The sequence below is a fragment of the Carya illinoinensis genome, chromosome 3 (genome assembly GCF_018687715.1).
Source record: "Carya illinoinensis cultivar Pawnee chromosome 3, C.illinoinensisPawnee_v1, whole genome shotgun sequence".
Taxonomy (NCBI): domain Eukaryota; kingdom Viridiplantae; phylum Streptophyta; class Magnoliopsida; order Fagales; family Juglandaceae; genus Carya; species Carya illinoinensis.
The window spans coordinates 45,649,684-45,668,592 of record NC_056754.1 but is presented as its reverse complement, the minus strand read 5'-3'; the positions used below and the strand labels follow the sequence as shown (position 1 = coordinate 45,668,592).

At 38.2% G+C, this 18,909-nt stretch overlaps 1 protein-coding gene across 5 annotated transcripts; it reads right to left on the bottom strand.

Annotated features, from left to right (window-relative positions):
* Positions 1-782: 782 nt before the first annotated feature.
* Positions 783-7,233, bottom strand: LOC122304386. Of its 5 annotated transcripts, none has more exons than XM_043116637.1 (13): positions 7,037-7,180; positions 6,899-6,948; positions 6,513-6,804; positions 5,884-6,078; positions 5,678-5,762; positions 5,436-5,511; positions 5,017-5,193; positions 4,819-4,921; positions 4,537-4,646; positions 4,227-4,316; positions 4,029-4,109; positions 1,946-2,794; positions 783-1,530 (listed from the first exon to the last, which is right to left on the bottom strand). In XM_043116637.1, exons 2-13 carry the CDS (start codon positions 6,899-6,901, stop codon positions 1,438-1,440), a joined length of 2,154 nt encoding a protein of 717 aa, XP_042972571.1. In that variant the 5' UTR covers positions 6,902-6,948; positions 7,037-7,180; the 3' UTR covers positions 783-1,437. The 5 variants fall into 5 exon arrangements, with proteins under 5 accessions (XP_042972571.1, XP_042972572.1, XP_042972570.1 ...); XM_043116638.1 differs by having other exon boundaries at positions 6,899-6,966; positions 7,037-7,179; XM_043116636.1 differs by lacking the exon at positions 6,899-6,948 and having other exon boundaries at positions 7,037-7,233.
* Between the last annotated feature and the right edge of the window lie 11,676 nt (positions 7,234-18,909).

Genomic DNA, 18,909 nt, shown 5'->3' with positions numbered 1-18,909 from the left:
GATTCCACGTTATATCGAAACACGATTGGTTCACTGCAATATCTATCATTATAGGACCGGATCTTGCTTTTGCAATCAGCAAGGTATGCCAATTCATGCATGCCCCTAGTGTACTTCACTGGTGAGCAGTTAAGCACATCTTGAGATATCTTAAGTACACATCAAACCTTAGTCTACAGTTTTCTCCTTCATCTTGCTTTAACATCACTGCTTATTCCGACGCTGATTGGGTTGGGTGTCCTGATGACAGTCGTTCAACCAATAGCTTCTGTATCTTTTTTGGAGCAAACTTAGTTTCTTGGTCCTCAAAGAAGCAGCCAATCATCGCCCATACCTCCACTGAGGCTGAATTAAAAGCCGTTGCAAACACTATTGCCGAAGTCATTTGGCTGCAACATCTTTGTCGGGATCTTGGTGTCAACCTTAACCGTGCTCCTTTAATCTATTGTGATAATATGAGAGCAACTTACCTCTCAACAAATCCAATTTTTCATGCACGAACAAAACATATTGAGATTGATTTTCATTTTGTTCGTGATCAGGTTCTAAATAAATCATTAAATGTGGCGTTCATCTTTGGAAAAGATCAACCTGTAGACATACTTACCAAACCACTCTCAGCAGCACGATTTGCAGCTCTATGTTCAAGTCTTCGCCTTCAACATCTATAGCTTGACTTGAGGGGGGGTGTCAAGGCTAACATAGCCCCTGCAAAAACTTCCAGCTCACGCATATGAGCTCAAGGAATCTCGTGCATTCACATAATCTGCATGAGCTATACCTTTTGTAACAAACCTTAAAGTCTAGAATATTCTCCTCTGTAAAATATTCTTCTCTGTACAATCTGTTAGCACACAAGCCTATAAAGACATCCTCTATAAACATTCAAAGGTAGTAATGAAAATACAGTGACCAGTTTATACAACAATAAGTAACTCGTACACTTCATTGGATTTGAACTGAAGACCACACCTAGCTTTCCATTCTTGTGAAACTCGTCTCTAATATTTTACAATTTGGCCTGAAATAAAGCAAGGTATCCTTTGCCAAAAGAGACTCGATGACCGTAGGTGAGGAGTTACAACAGATGGATGCAGGTGGCAAGCTTGAGCTGCCTTCACATGAAGAAGAAGGTTGCCAGAAGAATTCGTGCACAGTTGTTTGTCAGCAAAAATATTTGGCAGACATTATTTTCTCCATATAGTAATGTTTTCGGTACTGCCTGCCAGAACTTCAGAAAGAATGAAGATACAAACCATGACAGGTTGATCATGCAGCTTGAGCTTTGATGCTTAGAAACCAAATTTACACTTGAATGCTAGAATGAAAATCCAAAGATATGATAGCCTACCTACCGTAAATTATAAAAAAAAAGCCGCTAAACTTAAGCTTAAGGGCAATGCTTGAATTTATGGACACTGTAATAGAGATTAGAGACTAGAGAAACGAACTATGACCTCCCCCAAGTGGTACTCTTGGCTTGAATTCTGCAGATACAACCAAGCAGGGGCAATGCTTGAAGCCAATACTCTGAAAGGAAAGTAATATATGATTGTCAGGTCCCAGATTACACTGTACTAAAATTAGAGACTGTTTTCTTAAGAAGATTTAAGCCAACGCTCTGGTAAAAACTTGAGAGGCTGTCTCTTTGTGATTTGATAGTTTTAAGATATACACAGGGTAGTCTCAGCTGCCTTGCTAAATGGGGCCTCAAAAGATTTCCAGAATATTTAATGGAAATGATGGGGGAAGGAGTGGGGGCGAAGGCCAAAAAGTTTATTGCTTTAACAAACAGGTTCAGAGAAAATAACGGATGGGACGGGGTTCAATTTTCAGAAGAAACAAGAATAAAATTTTTTTCTTTCACTATTGTAAAGAAAAGAAGATCAGGACTTAAATTAGTTGCTATATCTCCTTGTTAGAAAATTGAACATTGTTGACTTACAGGGATGCTTTGTAACAGTCCTTGAGGGTTGACTAGGACAGGAAGGCTTGCTCTTGCAGCAATTGGGATAGATTTTAATGACAAGAGAGCTCTTTGGGCTGATGATCTTGCATAATCTAAACATTGATTGGTCTCTCCTGGTATTTGCTCCAATTCATTGTCTAAGAAAACTTGCTGTTGAAATTTCTCTGAAGTACTCAAGCATTTTGACAACTTGGCAAGATACAGCCAATCCGATTCAATCAAGTGACGCACCTCAAATACCATATCATGACCAACTACGCAAGACCTACAATGACACTTCCAACCCTCCGCTATTAAATCCAAGTTACATTGACCTTCCTCAATGTAACTTCCCACAATTTCATCATTCAGTTTCCATGTGATGAAGAATCTGTTCATGAAGTAACATCCATACCCTGATTGAAGTGGTTCACTCCGCCATGGATTGATAGATTTGAAATCAGGCTTTGCCTCAGAATCAGATGAGAGTTCAGTTTTACACTTGAAACGTTTTGTTTCTTCTCTCTGCAACAACAGAATATTCCTGTATGTTGACTCACTGAGTATGCCAAGTCTTGTGGCTTCGCTTAGAACTGATTCTGATGTTACTCTCAGAAAATGCACATCTGATTCATTTAGAACTAAGCCATCTGAATACAACTTTGCATCTGCTATAATTTGCTCCAACTCACTTGGAGTACAGTTTCCTTCTTCTCCACGAGTGCATGCATGGACTGTTTCCATTTTTGAAGGCAAAGGACAATCAACAGAACAGCAAACCAAGATTTTGGTGCCCTTAGACCCTGGAGCTGGACAAAGGTAACAACCAGCTGCTGTAAGGGATTTCTGCGTGGCAAGGCAAAAGCAAGAATCACTCAAGATCTACTCAAGATCTAAAAATGAATGACTTCAGATACAGATCATTTGCTTATATAAAAGATGATTACACGTCTACAACTAAGTCTAATGGGAAACGCCAGGTAGGGGCGAAAAAAGAAAAAGAATATCAATATATTTGGATTTAGAAGCCAGAGAGTATGAATCAAGATGACCTCTTCCATAAGCAAGGCCATCAAGTCAAGCTCACTGTTTTAGGAAGCATAAAAAAATAATGAACAGAAGAGAGAGAGAGAGAGAGAGAGAGAGAGAGAGAGAGAATTACCAACCCAAAGATGCAGCAATGTTCAGAGCTGTAGCTAGAATTTTATGGTATGGACCTAGTTTTATTTGTGATCTAAAGCATGTACCTTCTACAACATAATTACCTTGCAGTTGCCACTGCCATAGGAAAGAAAATCTGTTTAAATGTTCCTTTTCTGATAGCAGATCAAATCTTGAATATAATTATTATTTTTAAAGAAAGTTCAAGTAAATATGCTAAATATTACAGGTTATAGACATTTTTCAAGAGTGCAGATAAACATGAGTTTGACTATTAGGGTTGTGAAAAAAATAATAGTTTTTTTTCTTGGCACTGGGTGTTAGGGAACAGCGTCCCGACTAATCCTGGGGGTGCACAAGCCCTTGGCAAGCTGTTTCCGGCAAGTACACCTCAGGTAATTCAAGGGAAAAATCCCTCAGTCCGATCGCCCCTAAAGATTGTTTGCACTCAAGGAGATTTGAACCTTAGACATGTGGGGAGCATACCTCCAGGCCTAGGCCTTACCACTTGAGCCAACCCCTAGGGGTTAGAAAAACATAATGGTTTTACCAAGGGGTATGACAAAATCAGAGCAATAGTAAACTTGAGAAAGAGTTGGGAGGGGGGGTGGGGTAACTGATAAAGTTCGCATAGAAGGGGTAGAAGGGAGAGCATGACAAATGTGAGATTTTAGTTGAGCTTTAGAAGCTCCGAGTTTGAAGCTTTTACCTCAAAACCCGAAACAAAATTCAATTTTACAATGAGTAAAATTACATCCTTAAAACAGACATTAATAACGCAAATGATTTAAACTACGCACATTTGTGTGTAATTTGTGGACTGATCCATCTTTCAATGCATTTGGGCTATAGACCAATGACCAAGTCCAACATATAGTCTGCACAGAGAATTAAGAACCATGAGTGAAAGAAGATGTACCTTGCATGGGAAAGTAAGAATGTAGTCCAACAGCAATTTTGAAGCACTTCCTCTAACTGGCCGATGCCTTTGTGAAATGAACTGAAAGATTCAAATGAATACAGTTTTAAAAAGAGCATCAATATATGCAATTCAAATCAGATGATTAGATAAAAATAAATCAACATGCCAGACGGCCCAAATTAAGTGTTGGGGTACCTGCAAGACCAGGGCAAGAAACTTCGACAGATATATGTCCATAACTTTTGACAGGATAAGGGTCTCCAAATCAATAATAGCATATCCATGCTGCAGAGAAATACCATCAGAACAACGCCCCCCCCCCCCCCCCCCCCCCCCCCCCAAAAAAAAAACCACCACAAAAAAAAAAAAAGGTCAAGAAAAGGAATAATACATTGGAGAAGGTTAAAGAACTTAAGGGTTATTTTTTGATCTACTGAACCCAAATTTAAAATTTAGTTTATAATATATAAAAAAAAGTGTACAAACAGCCAAGAAAGCTGCTCACCTCCACCACGGTCACTGTCTGATTTATCAATCTACTACAAACTTGGTCAATATATGACCGTGTTCTTCGACAGGCAGAGATAATGGCTTGTAGCTCAGACTTGAAGATACCTGAAAAGTAAGAGGAGAATTATTTGAATATGTCAAGCCTGTGTTTGCAGTTAAGAAAACTCAATAATATCAGCAAAAGAAGTAAAAAATTGGAGAAAAACACCACGTCTTCTAGTAGAAAGTTTAAAGACTTAAAACTACATAATAAAAGCTATCATTTTCATAAACTCACATGAGGACAGATCCGTTAATGACATTCGAATCCTATTACGAGCAAATAAAAGACTTTGATTTGTTGGGTCTTCCACCCAATCCTGATTGCCCCCGAGACATATCTGCAAAAAATAGATCTGATGATTCGACACAAGTTCTGTGCTAAACTCAAGAAAATACAGATTTGACAGATATTATATGGCTTCTATAGTCTAACCTTGTACATATCTTCTTTCGAGAAATTCAGAAGTGGTCGCACAAGAAGAATTCCATGGTTATTTGAGACTCCACCAAAATAATGTGTACACGTAGAGAAAATTTGAGAAGTGAAAGGCATGCCAGCAAGTCCAAGCACACCACTATTGCGAGATAATCTAAGAATGAATAACTCAGCCTGCATAGTGCCACAGCAATCAATACATATATACATACACATATATAAAGAATTTGTAACAAGCCTTTAAAGTTGAAATCAACTTAGATGAAGACAGAGTACCATAAACACTAAAAAATAACCAAATTATTTGTTTCAATTTTGAATTTATGAACAAGGACCTTATACATTCAGGAGAATACACACAAGTGCATGCATGAGCAGAGCTGTAGGCAAATAGTTAGACTATTGTTTGGTTAAACCTGGTCATCTGCATGATGTGCAATAAGCAAAACACCAATCTGATGTTGATCACAAACTTTTTGAAATGTTTGATACCTGAAATACAGCAAAATTCAAAATTCGCAATTCAACTAGTGGCTCTACATCTAATTAACACAGTTTTGGATTTTTTTTTTCAAAATTAAAAATATAAATCTAGAGATAACAATCAAATATTAGACACCTAACTAAGCCTGCAAACAAAAAAGCCAAAAAAACAAACCTCATGTCCCGAGCTGCTTCTTGTAAATGACCCTGTTTTGGCCTACCATCTAACCAATCACAGCGGGCAATCTTACACCTGATTCCTACACAAAGTATATGTTATACACTCTCCATATGTTGCCACTAAGCATCTAATGTCATACAATTGAACCAAGAGAAGAGGGAGACACAAGGCCAAAAGGATGTCAATGCAAGGTTGTATACCCATTTGGGAAACGCGATTGCAAACAAAGTTCGCCTCCTCTTTGCTTTCAGCACGTAGCCCATGATCAACAATTATCGCCAAAAGCCCATCAATGAAACCACTGCTATCTTCAGCAGCATTAAGGGCATTTGTTTTCCAATCGGCAGTGAGAACACAAAGTGCCATACTGTCAGGGCCTCCAGAGACTCCTAAACCTAAATAAAAAAAAAATACCATTCATTCCTCAGCCAAAATGGGTTTCTGTTCTTATAGTAACAATGGAGACCAAATGAAGATTAAAAGTTATGTTTTGTTTTTTTTTTTTTCCTAATTCCCAAAAAATCTTCAGCCATATCATTAGAAAATAGAAAAACTCTCTCTTTTGACAGGGAGACTTGATTTAAACAACTAAACACTCGCCCAAAGATTGAACGAAAAGAACAATTACACGCCAATAATCGGAAATAAGTGAGAAATGAAACCATAACCAAACGAAGAGACAGACTTGTCTAAGGCACACTCAGCAAACTGGTTAGTTTATTATATATTCTCCTTAATAGTAACCACTCGTGAAAATTTCGTTTTTTATTTTTATTTTTTTTTCTCCTACATTTTCACAGGAACCAAACAGAAAGGGAATGTGACCAACCTATTCGGTGGTGAGGTTTGAGGCCAGCCATGGCCATTCTCCTGGAGAAAGCTTCCTTGTACTTGGAGATGTCGATTGCGTCTTCAGCACCACGAGAATTCTTGCAGAGGAAGCGAGTCCAAATAAAAAAGTGAGGCCGAGCGAAGTGGTGACGGAACGTACGTGAGTTTTTGCATATTGGTGGGGTTAGTTTGGGGACGGAAGTGGAAATGACGATTGATGCGGTCGTTCTGGTTAGCCCTCGAGCCATCGGCTGCTGGGTGTGAGTGCACTCGTAGTAGTATTGCCGAAGCTAGAGACTTCAAAAATTTTCTTCGTTATTTTCTGTAATTTTCTTTGTAAGCCTATCAAACCCCTGAATCTATTTGGGAATAGTAAAGAACTACCATATTTTCCGCATTAATCCAACAGTTAAGCAGCAATAGTTATATTTGCCCTGAAACAAAAGAAATAGCTGTATGGAATCTCAAAATAAGCTTGGTTTCAATGCCGGTACTGAAAAAAGCAGCGGGAGTGAAGTCTACCTCGAGAATCTTGCAGTTAGATAGAGGCGAGCAAGTAGAAAGGAAGATGCTGCTGGTTTCGAGGTAGGGAGACGAGACGATGAGACACTCGGACATCGAAGGGTGTGAGCACTCGGGAGTGGGATTTCGTAGCCCTTGAGAGCTTAGGCATGGAACATCGAATCCGATGTTAATACACAGAGGAAAAATAGTGGTTTGGATTTCAAGATAAAATGAGTTGATTTTAAATAAAAAATAAAAATTAAATATATTATTATTATTATTTTAAAATTTAAAAAAATTAAATTATTTATTATATTTTATATAAAAATTTATAAAAATTCTAATAATTAGATAAAATATCTTCTGAACGCAAGCAGTTTGGCACACTATTGCGCACCAAAATGTGACCTGGCCAACAAAAACACTGCATTTTGCATTTTAGTGTGAGATTAATCTCTGAGTTCCACGCCTTCTCTTCCATTCTCCCCCCCTAAAAAAATCATTAAGCCATTCTGCATTCTAATTGTCACATTTTCTTTTGTCTGATGGGGAAGATTGTTAAAGTCTCGAAATGCATGCTTCTGGAATGAATCAATGAAACATTCACTAGACAGGCATTGGATTCTAGCTAAATTTCCTCTCTTTACCTCTCATAGAGTTTTGGCACATGACTAAACCCTTCATAAGGAATTTATAACTAAAGTATCATTTAGCAACTTCAAATCATCAGCTTCATTAGTAACTCTTTATCTAAGATTGACCCAGTTCAGTAGTCATCAAGTCCTTCAAACAATCCAATCATCAACCTACATTTTACTACTATTAATTATTTTTTACTATTATTTAATATTTTATTATTACTTTTTCATTACTATTCACAACATATCTTAACACTTTTCAACACTCAAACTCAATCTAAAACCACCAATCTCAAACAGAACAAATAAATGAGATAATATTCAATAAAATTACTCTAAACAATCTATAAAAATACAAACATTAGAATTGAAGAAATCAAAGTAACGCATTCGACAGTATCTTAGTAATGAAAATGTGAGCTTCAACTTCATCATTTTTCTAACAGAGCTACCCAACACAAAAAAAGCTCCTCTACAATAGCCGCCAATACCACCTACAATCCGACCTAATTAACAAATGAAAACCAGAAAAAAGAGGCCAAACCCTTAAAAAAAAAAAAAGCGAGACAAATGAGAAATGATACGGGTCCGAACAAAAAAGAGAGGGAGTGACCTTTATGGCCGAGTTCACAAGACACAAGTCTCTCAGCAACCAAACCAAGCAGCTTATAATACCCAAAACTCAATCCAATCAAACCCAATGATAAAAACATAAATAAATAAACAACCCAAAACCTAAGAAGGAACCGAAGCGGCCCAGCGACTTCAGATTTGGAGCAACTTCAACGACTCCAAGAAAACAAGTCGGAAACGACCTGAGTATGAGCAAAAAGAAAGCCACTGACCTTGGCAGTCTAATTTGACCTCGGAAACCGTCCAGCTTTCGGTTGAGAAACTATATTCAGACTTGCATTGTATCTCATAAGTACACAAGTAGAAACTAACCTTATATACTTCTATGTGAAAATGGTTTAAATAACTTGAAAGTAGACATGTACACGAGCAATCTGTTGTGCCTCCGGCCTGTCCAAAAATCACACAAGACAATTTTAAAGTGGTTCAGCAAATTGCTTACGTCCACTAAAGCCTCTTTTATAGAATTTGTACGAGATTTACAAAACACTCTACAAAATTCTATTTCTCTCTCTCACGTCCCTCTTTCTCTCTTCACCCACTGCTTTATATTGCATCTGAGCTCTCTTCTAATTATAGAAGAGAGCAGCTCACCTTTTGCAACTTCTTCTGACTTGGGAGAGGGTGGGTGGCCTAACAATGGTGGGTGGTGGTGGGTGAGCATGAGTTGGTGGTTGCAAACCTAAACCCATTTCACATTTGGGTTGATTTCAACAATCACCCCCTCCACCCAAGTGTGCCATACCAGGATGCTTACAAACTAATTCATTCTTCAAATGAATGTACCACATTCTTTGACATGAGAGACTTCCGTTGTTGAATGCGCTCCAATGCACCCAAGGGTGCTCAGCAGCGTTCAATACTGATCAAGTCCAAACAGTATTGAAACTTGATCCCTGTGACGACCTTCGTCAACATATCTGCTGGATTATCTTCAGTGCCAATCTTCTGAAGTTTGATGTCATCTTCTTCTAATATTTCACGTACAAAGTGAAATCAGACATCTATATGTTTTGTTCGAGAGTGATATACTTGATTCTTGGCCAAATGAATTGCACTCTGACTGTCACAGTAAACGGTAACCTCTTGCTACTCAAAGCCCAAATCTGTTACCAATCCTTGTAACCAAATAGCTTCTTTCACGGCTTCTGTTACAGCCATGTATTCAGCCTCAATTGATGATAGTGCAATTGTTGACTGCAAAGTTGATCGCCAACTAACTAGTCCTCCAGCTATAGTGAACACATAACCAGTTGTCGATCGGCGTTTGTTAAGATCACCTGCATAGTCTGAGTCAACATATCCAGTTACTAGACTATCTTCACTCTTCTCGAATTTCAAACCAAGATCTACGGTCCCAGCAATATACCGTAGAATCCACTTAGCCGCATGCCAATGAACCTTTCCAGGATTATGCATATAGCGACTCACTAAACTAACGGCCTGAGAGATATCAGGTTGTGTACACACCATGGCATACATTTAGTTTCCAACAACACTAGCATATGGGACATTCCTCATGTAGTCCTGCTCTTCATCGGTTTTAGGAGATTGTAATGCACTGAGTTTGAAATATGGGGCCATAGGAGTACTCACCGGCTTCGTCTTCGAGTCGATGTTGAATCGTTGCAGTATTCTCTTCAGATATTGCTTCTGAGTAAGGTGAACTGTACCTTTCACCCTATCTCTGCTAATCTCCACCCCCAGTATTCTTCGTGCTTCTCCTAGATCTTTCATTTCAAACTCATTACTTAACTGAGTTTTTAAGCGATCTATCTCCCCCTTGCTTTTACATGCAATTAACATATCATCTACATATAAAAGCAAATAAATGAAAGATCCATTTGCAAGTTTTCTGAAATATACACAATGATCGTATTGGCAACGAGTGTATTTTAGATCCAACATAAAGCAATCGAAACGCTTGTACCATTGCCGAGGTGACTGCTTCAAGCCATAGAGAGACTTCTTTAGACTGCATACCCAATTTTCTTTACCAGCTTCTTTGAATCCTTCTGGTTGAGACAGATAAATCTCCTCTTCCAGATCACCATGTAAGAAAGCTGTATTTACATCAAGCTGTGCTAACTCAAGATCATATTGTGCAACCAAAGCTAACAATATCCGAATGGATGAATGCTTCACAACAGGAGAGAATACTTCACTGTAGTCAATTCCTTCTGTCTGAGCGTAGCCCTTGGCTACCAACCTAGCTTTGTATCGCACTCCATTTTTAGCAGCTTGATCATCTTTCTGATTGAAGATCCACTTACAACCAATTGTCTTCTTTCCTTTTGGAAGCAGCATAAGCTCCCAAGTCTGGTTCTGGTGAAGAGACTGCATCTCTTTATTCATCGCCTTTGTCCATTCAACTTGTTCACTGGACTGTATGGCTTCTCTGTAAGTGGTTGGGATCTCACCTCCTTCAGCTGGTAATGCATATGTCACATAGTCTACATAACATGTTGGTACACGTTTCTCTCGTCTCGGTCTGTTGGTTGCTATTGACTCAGGTTGACTTGGAGGTACTGTGACTGGATTATCAACCTCATCTTGTCCATGCTTTACCAACTTCTTTGAAATAAACTTCACACTCTATGAATCATCTGATATTTCGCCATCACTGCTGCCTTCACTAGAATCTTTATGCTTATGTGACTTAAGCATTTCAGATTCGTTGAATGTAACATCTCTATTGATGATTACCTTTTTAGACTCTACATACCAGAGTCTATACCCTTTTACACCAGTACTAAAGCCCAAGAATTTTACTTTTTTGGCTCTAGGATCAAGCTTACTTTCTTTAGCATGATAGTAAGTAGGACATCCGAAAATGTGTAAAAAATCATAATCAGTAGCATGTTTACCTCTCCACATTTCAATGGGTGTCTTTCCGTCATTGGCAGCTGCGGGTAGTCGGTTGATGAGGTGGCAGGCATATGTCACAACTTCAGCCCAAAATTTCTTACTGAATCCAGCATTCAGCAACATACATCGCACTTTCTCTAATAAAGTACGATTCATTCGTTCTGCCACACCGTTCTGCTGCGGTGTACCTCGTACCGTGAGGTGTCTAACAATTCCTCTCTCCGGCATACTTCCATAAAGGGGTTTAAAGTGTACTCACCTCCATTATCAGATCTGAGCCGCTTCATCTTCCTGCCGATCTGAGTCTCAACCATTTTCTTCCAATCAAGGAAGATTTTCAGCACTTCATTTTTATTCTTCATCGTATACACCCACACACGATGAGAATAATCATCAACAAAAGTTACAAACCAATGTTTACCTCCCAAAGATGCATTTTGGGTAGGTCCCCAAACATCGGAATGCACATAGTCAAGTATTCCCTGTGTATTGTGTACTGCGGTTCCAAACTTGATCCGCCCCTGCTTCCCCAATACACAGTGCTCACAGAAAGACAGTTTACCTGTCTTGGCACCTTTGAATAAGCCTTCCTTCACCAGTGTTTGTAAAGCTTTTTCTCCTGCGTGTCCCATACGCATATGCCAAAGACTAGTGGTGTCGTCATCAGTCTCATCTAGCTTCTCACAGCCTGTGGAAGCTCTTCCATCAACAGTACTTCCTTGCAAGAAGTACAAGTTTCCTCGCTTCAAACCCTTCATTGCCACATGAACTCCCATTAGTACTTTGAGAGTTCCGTCTTCAATGGCGATTCTGAATCCCTTTGAATCCAGAGATCCCAGTGAGATGAGATTCTTCCGCAAGTCCGGAACATACCGAACTTCTGTCAGAGTCTTGACGCTGCCATTGTGCAGCTTTAACCGAATGCTACCTATTCCTTGAGTCTTACAGGCACTATCATTGCCCATAAGTACTGCTCCACCATCAATTTTTGTGAAGTCAGTAAATCAATCTCGATTGGGACACATATGATAGGTACATCCGGAATCCATAATCCATTCATCGGAATGACAAATGGATGATGAACTTGCCAAGGCAAAATCTGACTCGTCATCTCTGTCCATGACATTGGCTGTGGTGGGTTAATTCTGCTGTTGTCCCTTTCGGTTGGGACAATCCTGCCTCCAGTGTCCTTTGTTGTGACAAAAGGAACACTCGTCTCTGGCGAGTTTTCTGCCAATTGATGAACCACGTGATGTGGCTCAGGTTTTCGAATGAAAACCTTTCCTCCTTCCGGGATATCTTGACTGTGGTCTCCCCCTTGCTGTTAGCACTTCACTTGATGTATCTTGTTGTACCTGTTTATCTTTTCTCCGGTACTCATTGCTAATTAAAGAGCTAGATACAGCTTCAAAACTAATCTTTTCCTTCCCATACAATAGAGTAATAATTAAATGCTTATATGTATCAGGCAAGGAATTTAACAATAGTAAAGCCTTATATTCATCTTTGATTTTAACATCCAAGTTTAACAAATCAGCAAGAATTTGATTATAATTATTCAGATGTTCTGACATTGAAATACCTTCACGAAATTGGAATCTGAAGAGCTTCTTCTTCAAGTGCAAACGGCTCTCAATGCTCTTTTTCATGAACTTATCCTCCAATTTCTGCCAAAGTATCCTAGCATTTGTCTCTCTCATGACAAAATACTTTTGTTCTTTGGTAAGACATAATCGGATTGTACTACAAGCTTGAGTATTAAGTTTCTTCCAACCTTGATCAGTCATATCATCTGGCTTTCCTCCCAATGCAATATCCAACTCTTGTTGGATCAACACATCCATGACTTCACACTGCCACATGCCGAAATTGCTTGTTCCATCGAACTTTTTAACTTCAAACTTGGCATTTGACACAGTGGACCGACGTCCTGAGCTACTGGCATGTTCAGAGCTCCTGTCTCTTCCAGATCATTCCATTTGAATTTAAAAAATTTAGACTCAAAATTTCAAAATTCTAACCATACGGATGAGTCCGGAATGATCCAAATAGTAGGAAAACACTATTTGATTGCTGAAATCGGACTCTGAATGGCTTAGATCAAGCCGAAAATGGATCTGAAAAACGGACGGTTGTGATTTGTCTGGCGCGTGGGACGCACGTGCTGCACAGTGTGAGTGGACGGCGAGTAGGCGCGTGGATTACACGCGCTACAGCACTGTGTGCGCGTGGGGGAGAGTGAGGCGCGTGTATTACACGGGCTGAACCTTTGTAGGGCGCGTGGGGGCGCGTGAGGCACGTGTCAGTCACGCATCTTCAACCTCTGGAGCACGTGGGGGCGCGTGGGCGCATGTATCTCAGTTGTCTTTAACCTCCGATGCGCGTGGGGGCGCGTGAATGACAGCAGATGCACGCGTTGACCTTCTAGGGGCGCGTGTAGGCTCCTCCGACCTCCGTTTTCGATTCCGTTTGCGGCAACGGATTCGTCTCGACGCGAGGAACACCTTGGAGCTGTCAAAAATTAATTTTGAGCAACTTGAATTTTTGGACAGCTCGAACCAGAGCTCTGATACCAATTGTTGTGCCTCCGGCCTGTCTAAAAATCACACAAGACAATTTTAAAGTGGTTCAGCAAATTACTTACGTCCACTGGAGCCTCTTTTATAGAATTGTACGAGATTTACAAAACACTCTATAAAATTCTATTTCTCTCTCTCACGTCCATCTTTCTCTCTTCACCTACTGCTTTATATTGCATCTGAGCTCTCTTCTATTTATGGAATAGAGCAGCTCACCTTTTGCATCTTCTTCTGACTTGGGAAAGGGTGGGTGGCCTAACAATGATGGGTGGTGGTGGGTGAGCATGAGTTGGTGGCTGCAAACCCAAACCTATTTCACACTTGGGTTGATTTCAACACAATCAATCCATTGAAGCAGAAACAGAATAGTGATTGAACCATTATGCAAATTAGTCGACAAATATGCGAATACTCATAAATCAGAAGGAAGCAATAATCAGTGGAGATTGTATAGAAGGATATATATAATATATATATCTAAATAGCCCATTCATTTCGATTTGATATCCATCCAACGGTCAGAAACGCCCCCCACAAACAAAAGTTACACCTGGTTCTAATCTATTCTTTGTAAAATAAAGTAAATTGACTAAACAAGTAACGGCTAGGAATTCCCAGATCATAAAATTAGTAACCGTAGAGAAGGATATTATTTTGGCGTTGTATTTCATATTTTCACTTTAAAACTACTAACGGCTAGTAATTTTAAAATTTCAAAAACCCGTTGAGGCTACAATATTCAAATGAAGATAGGGGTTGGAATCCTCGTATCTTCTTCATTACGTATTTTTTTTAATAATGCTCCTCCATAAATGCAAAACTCTGTGCCTGTAGAGAGAAAGAAACAAAACAACTCAAAGAGAGAGAGAGAGAGAGAGAGAGAGAGAGAGAGAGAGAGAGAGAGAGAGAGAGAGAGAGAGAGAGAGAGAGAGGAGCTAGAGACGACTCACTGCAGATGCTGAAGGAGGAGAGGCGTGCAACAGTTGTCTCCAAATGTTTTCGTAGCTGTTGTCGAGTTTTAGAGGCATTCTTTGCTAGAACTCTCAATGGAAACAACAATAGATGGCCACAGGAGTTGTTGTTCCCCTGCAACAGCAAGAGGTACTTCAGATTCCTTTTCTACATCTCAATTCATCTATATTTGTTTACTTTTTTTTATCTGTTAGTTTTATGTGAAATTTACATTGGCTTTGATATCTTTCGTATCAATGGATTGAATCTGCAATCGGCTTTTATTTTATGATATGATTTGGTTTTTTATCTATTAGCTAAAGAACTCTTGAGAAATTCTATCTCACCTGTGAGATAGAGAAAAGGTTTCCATTCCTTATATACATGCAATTACATGATATATGAAGCCCATGGCAAGGCTCTGTACAACAAGCTAAACATACGTGTAAAACAGAGTATACATAGCTGGACTTCCAAATGAAGTTTTCCTTTGTCTTGCAATTGTCCCCGTGCATTGATTGCGGAGTGATATGGTCCTCTTTTTTGCTATTCCTAGAGTCACAATATCCGATGGTGAGATAACGCTGTCATTAGCTGGACTTGAGACATTTGGATTTTAATTTCATTGAATCTAAAGCGGAGTTTTCTTTTGGAACCAATTTGGATGATCGATTCGTAAGTGTTTTTTAATCAATTTGACAGAACCATATAGATTTAGTTTCATTTTATCTTTTTTAGTTAAGCGTAATTCCTAATTTTCTCATTTCATTTTCTGTGTGAGGGATTGCTGAAAAAAGTTTTGCTCTGGTTGCCGGAGTCCCGACTCTGTAGTCCAGAGAGAGAGAGAGAGAGAGCTTATTCTTCTGCTTCTTCACACGCCCACAGGTCAATCTGATTCTTCTTTCTTCTCGACTCACATATTTCATCGCAATGATTCCAATAGAAGTTTTTGTGGTTAATTACCATTCTGCCAGATTCATATATCCAAGAAACGTATAGGTGTTCCCTTTGTGATAATGTTTTTTTTAGGTTTTATTTTTTTGTTAATTCAACAGGATTGTTAATTCATTTTATCACTGACTGCTTTTGTTTGGTTTTTGAATTTCTTTTTGCAACCAAAAAAAAAAAAAAAAAAAAGATACCACACACAGTCATCTGTTTTTATGCTTTTCTAAACTAGTTTTTTTTTTTTTTTTTTTTTTTTTGAATCATTGAGAAATATCAAGCTAAAATAAATCTACGAGTACAAGTCGAAAATGGATGCTATGCAGTAAATTTAACTTTCCTTTTGAATTCTTTCAAATGTTCCACAACCCTCGAAGGATTTTTTTATAGGGAAATCAACTTCTGAGTGTTGGGGCTTTCATTTGCTTAGTCATGAAATTTAAAGCTGAACAAAGAAGGGTACGAATTTCTCGTTAAATTATTGCATGTTATTTGTGGATTAATTGCTCTTATATCGCTTTGAAGTAGTTTAGTGACATTATTTAGCTCTCTTTTTCAGCCCAATCTTCCTATGCTTATTTTTGTGTTGTTGTTCTCGAGTGGTTCGTGTTTGCATTGCTATTTTTGTGTGGATAATCTCACCAAGTGAGGAAGAATGTGAATTGGCAGAAAAAGGGACCGAATACATGCATTTATTGATTACTTTAATAGTATGGGTCAACTTTGGTGTGATTGATGTATCACGAAAACGAAATAGAATACATTTTGCCGATACAATTCTTTCACAACCTTGGTTTTTGTTAGAACCAAAGGATACAAGTAAGTTTAAACATTTTTGACAAAACAATTATGGTCCAGTTTATTGTCTCGAATAATGAAATCCACTTTTATTAATTCAGGAATAATTCACACTTTTCCATTTTTTATTTTGTATTCAGTTGACATTAAATTCACTTTATTAATTCACGAACAATTATAATCCTTTATTCCATGAGATCCTAAAAAGATAAGTAAACTACAAGTATTTGGATGATATGTACATGTTCTACAAGCATGCGGAGCTCTCTCTCTCTCTCTCTCTCTCTCTCTCTCTCTCTCTCTCTCTCTCTCTCTCTCTCTCTCTCTCTCTCTCTCTCTCTCTCTCTCTCTCTCTCTCTCTCTCTCTCTCTCTCTCTCTCTCTCTCTCTCTCTCAGAGAGTTGTATCGAGGAATTTAGGATGAACTCCAATTAGTTGTAATAGACTCGTGGTGCTTTTTTCAATACATGTACTACCTTGCAAAGCAATTTTTTTTTTGTTTCGTTTTATTTTGTTTTTTTTTTTTTGGGGCGTAAACCTCATCATCAATCTTTTATCTCATCTCTCATATTATCTCATGTCTTATCTAATCTTATGTCTCATCTTATCTCATCCCATCATATCTCTCATCTCGCATCGCATCTCATTTCATATCTTATATCTCATATCTCATCTCATCATCCCATATTTAATCTCATCTTATATCATATCAGAACTCGTCTCATCTCATCTTACATCTCATCTAAACTTATCATATCATCTCATATTTTATTTCATTTCATCTCATATCTTTCATCTCATCGCATCTCTCATCTTGCATCGCATCTCATCTCACATCACATCATATCTCATCTCATCTCATGTCTCATCTCATCTCTCATATAATATTATATCTCATCTTATCTCATATCTCATATCTCATAACTCATCTCATCTCATTAAGGCATTTCATATCTCATTTCTTTCATCTCATCTCATTTCATATCTCATATTTTTCATCTTATCTCATCTCATCTCTCATCTCATAAATCATCTCATCTTAATTTCTCTAATATTTGAGTACTTAGTTTTTCGTGGATTTTACAAAAGAATCCATATATTTTTTAATTTCCACTACCTCAAAAGTATACATTTCTAGTCTTCATACATCGACGCTTCTATCTAAGAATATATTTTCGTCAACTTCTCTTCCTTTTCATTCCGTGTATATATGAGCCCTAGATACTTTATATGTTTGTGCCTTATGGTGGAAAGGTTGACCTTGTAGACTTTAGCATATAGAGGTTGAAGAGGAAGGTCAAAGGTAGGGTTAACGTTATGAAATCTGAAGTTGTGCATATGGTAATTGCTTAAAGTAGGTATTTCATAATTATTATGTATGATTGATTGTTGGTTAAGTGGATACTTGGCAGCAATAGGTCCACGGTTGAGCAAGACTAGTGGTACTTCCTTATAGAATTAAGAGTGGCTTCTTGGTACATATTTCAGATACCAGGTATCTTAGATTCATCTATGACTGTTTCCTGCAAATGTAATTATGAACTGTTCTGTTTGAGTGATAAAGTCCTCCAAATTATGTTTTAAATGTTCTAGTAGAGATGCTAGGTTTCAAGATGATTGTGCCTATTTTTCAATTGACTAATACTACATACAGTCATGGAGAGTGCGCAAGCGTCGCACATTGACTTTATAAAATAGTTAAGTTCACTATTAAAAAATTACTTCTTTATTTTATGTGGTCTCGTATTTGCTTACTTTTTTCTTAGTCTCATCTCATATATTATTCATACAAACTCAGGAGGAAGAATGGGTAATTACACATCTCATCTCAAATAGAGGTGGTTACACATCTGAAGTGGGAGTTACAATTGCAGCCCCATCAAGACGTAATCTTGATCGATCCTAGCATGATGCCCCTAGGGGGCAGTGGGATGCATTTTCCCTCTAGGAGGCAACCATATTCTCTAGAAGGACACTTTGACAGACATGCCATTATTGGAGGGCACTTTGATGGCCCTTATCTCTATGATGAGAATGGACATGGGAATGAAGCAATCATTTTATACAGTGCATTTTTTCTTTTTCTTTTTGGCTTCATTTTTTGTAAGTATAAATTGCTTGTTTTTCGTAATCTTTAATGAGTCATAATATTTTGGACTATAAAAATGTCTTTTGGATTACATGGAGCCTAGAAGGTTTTGCTTGCGTTTGGAGTACACTAATCCATCAACATTTCATGGAAGCAACTTTCTTGGTATGAATTTTATGTTCGATATTGATTTTATTTTTCTTGGCATGCTTACTATATCATATTGATCATTAATATGGCTTTATGTTTCAGATAATTTTGGAGACGACAACAGTATTTACCCTCATGATTATTATCACCGTCATGATCTATAAGCTTATCTTCACTTGTTATATTGATGTATTCATGTTATTTTACTACAATTTCTTGTTGCAGAATGGCATAGGTAGGT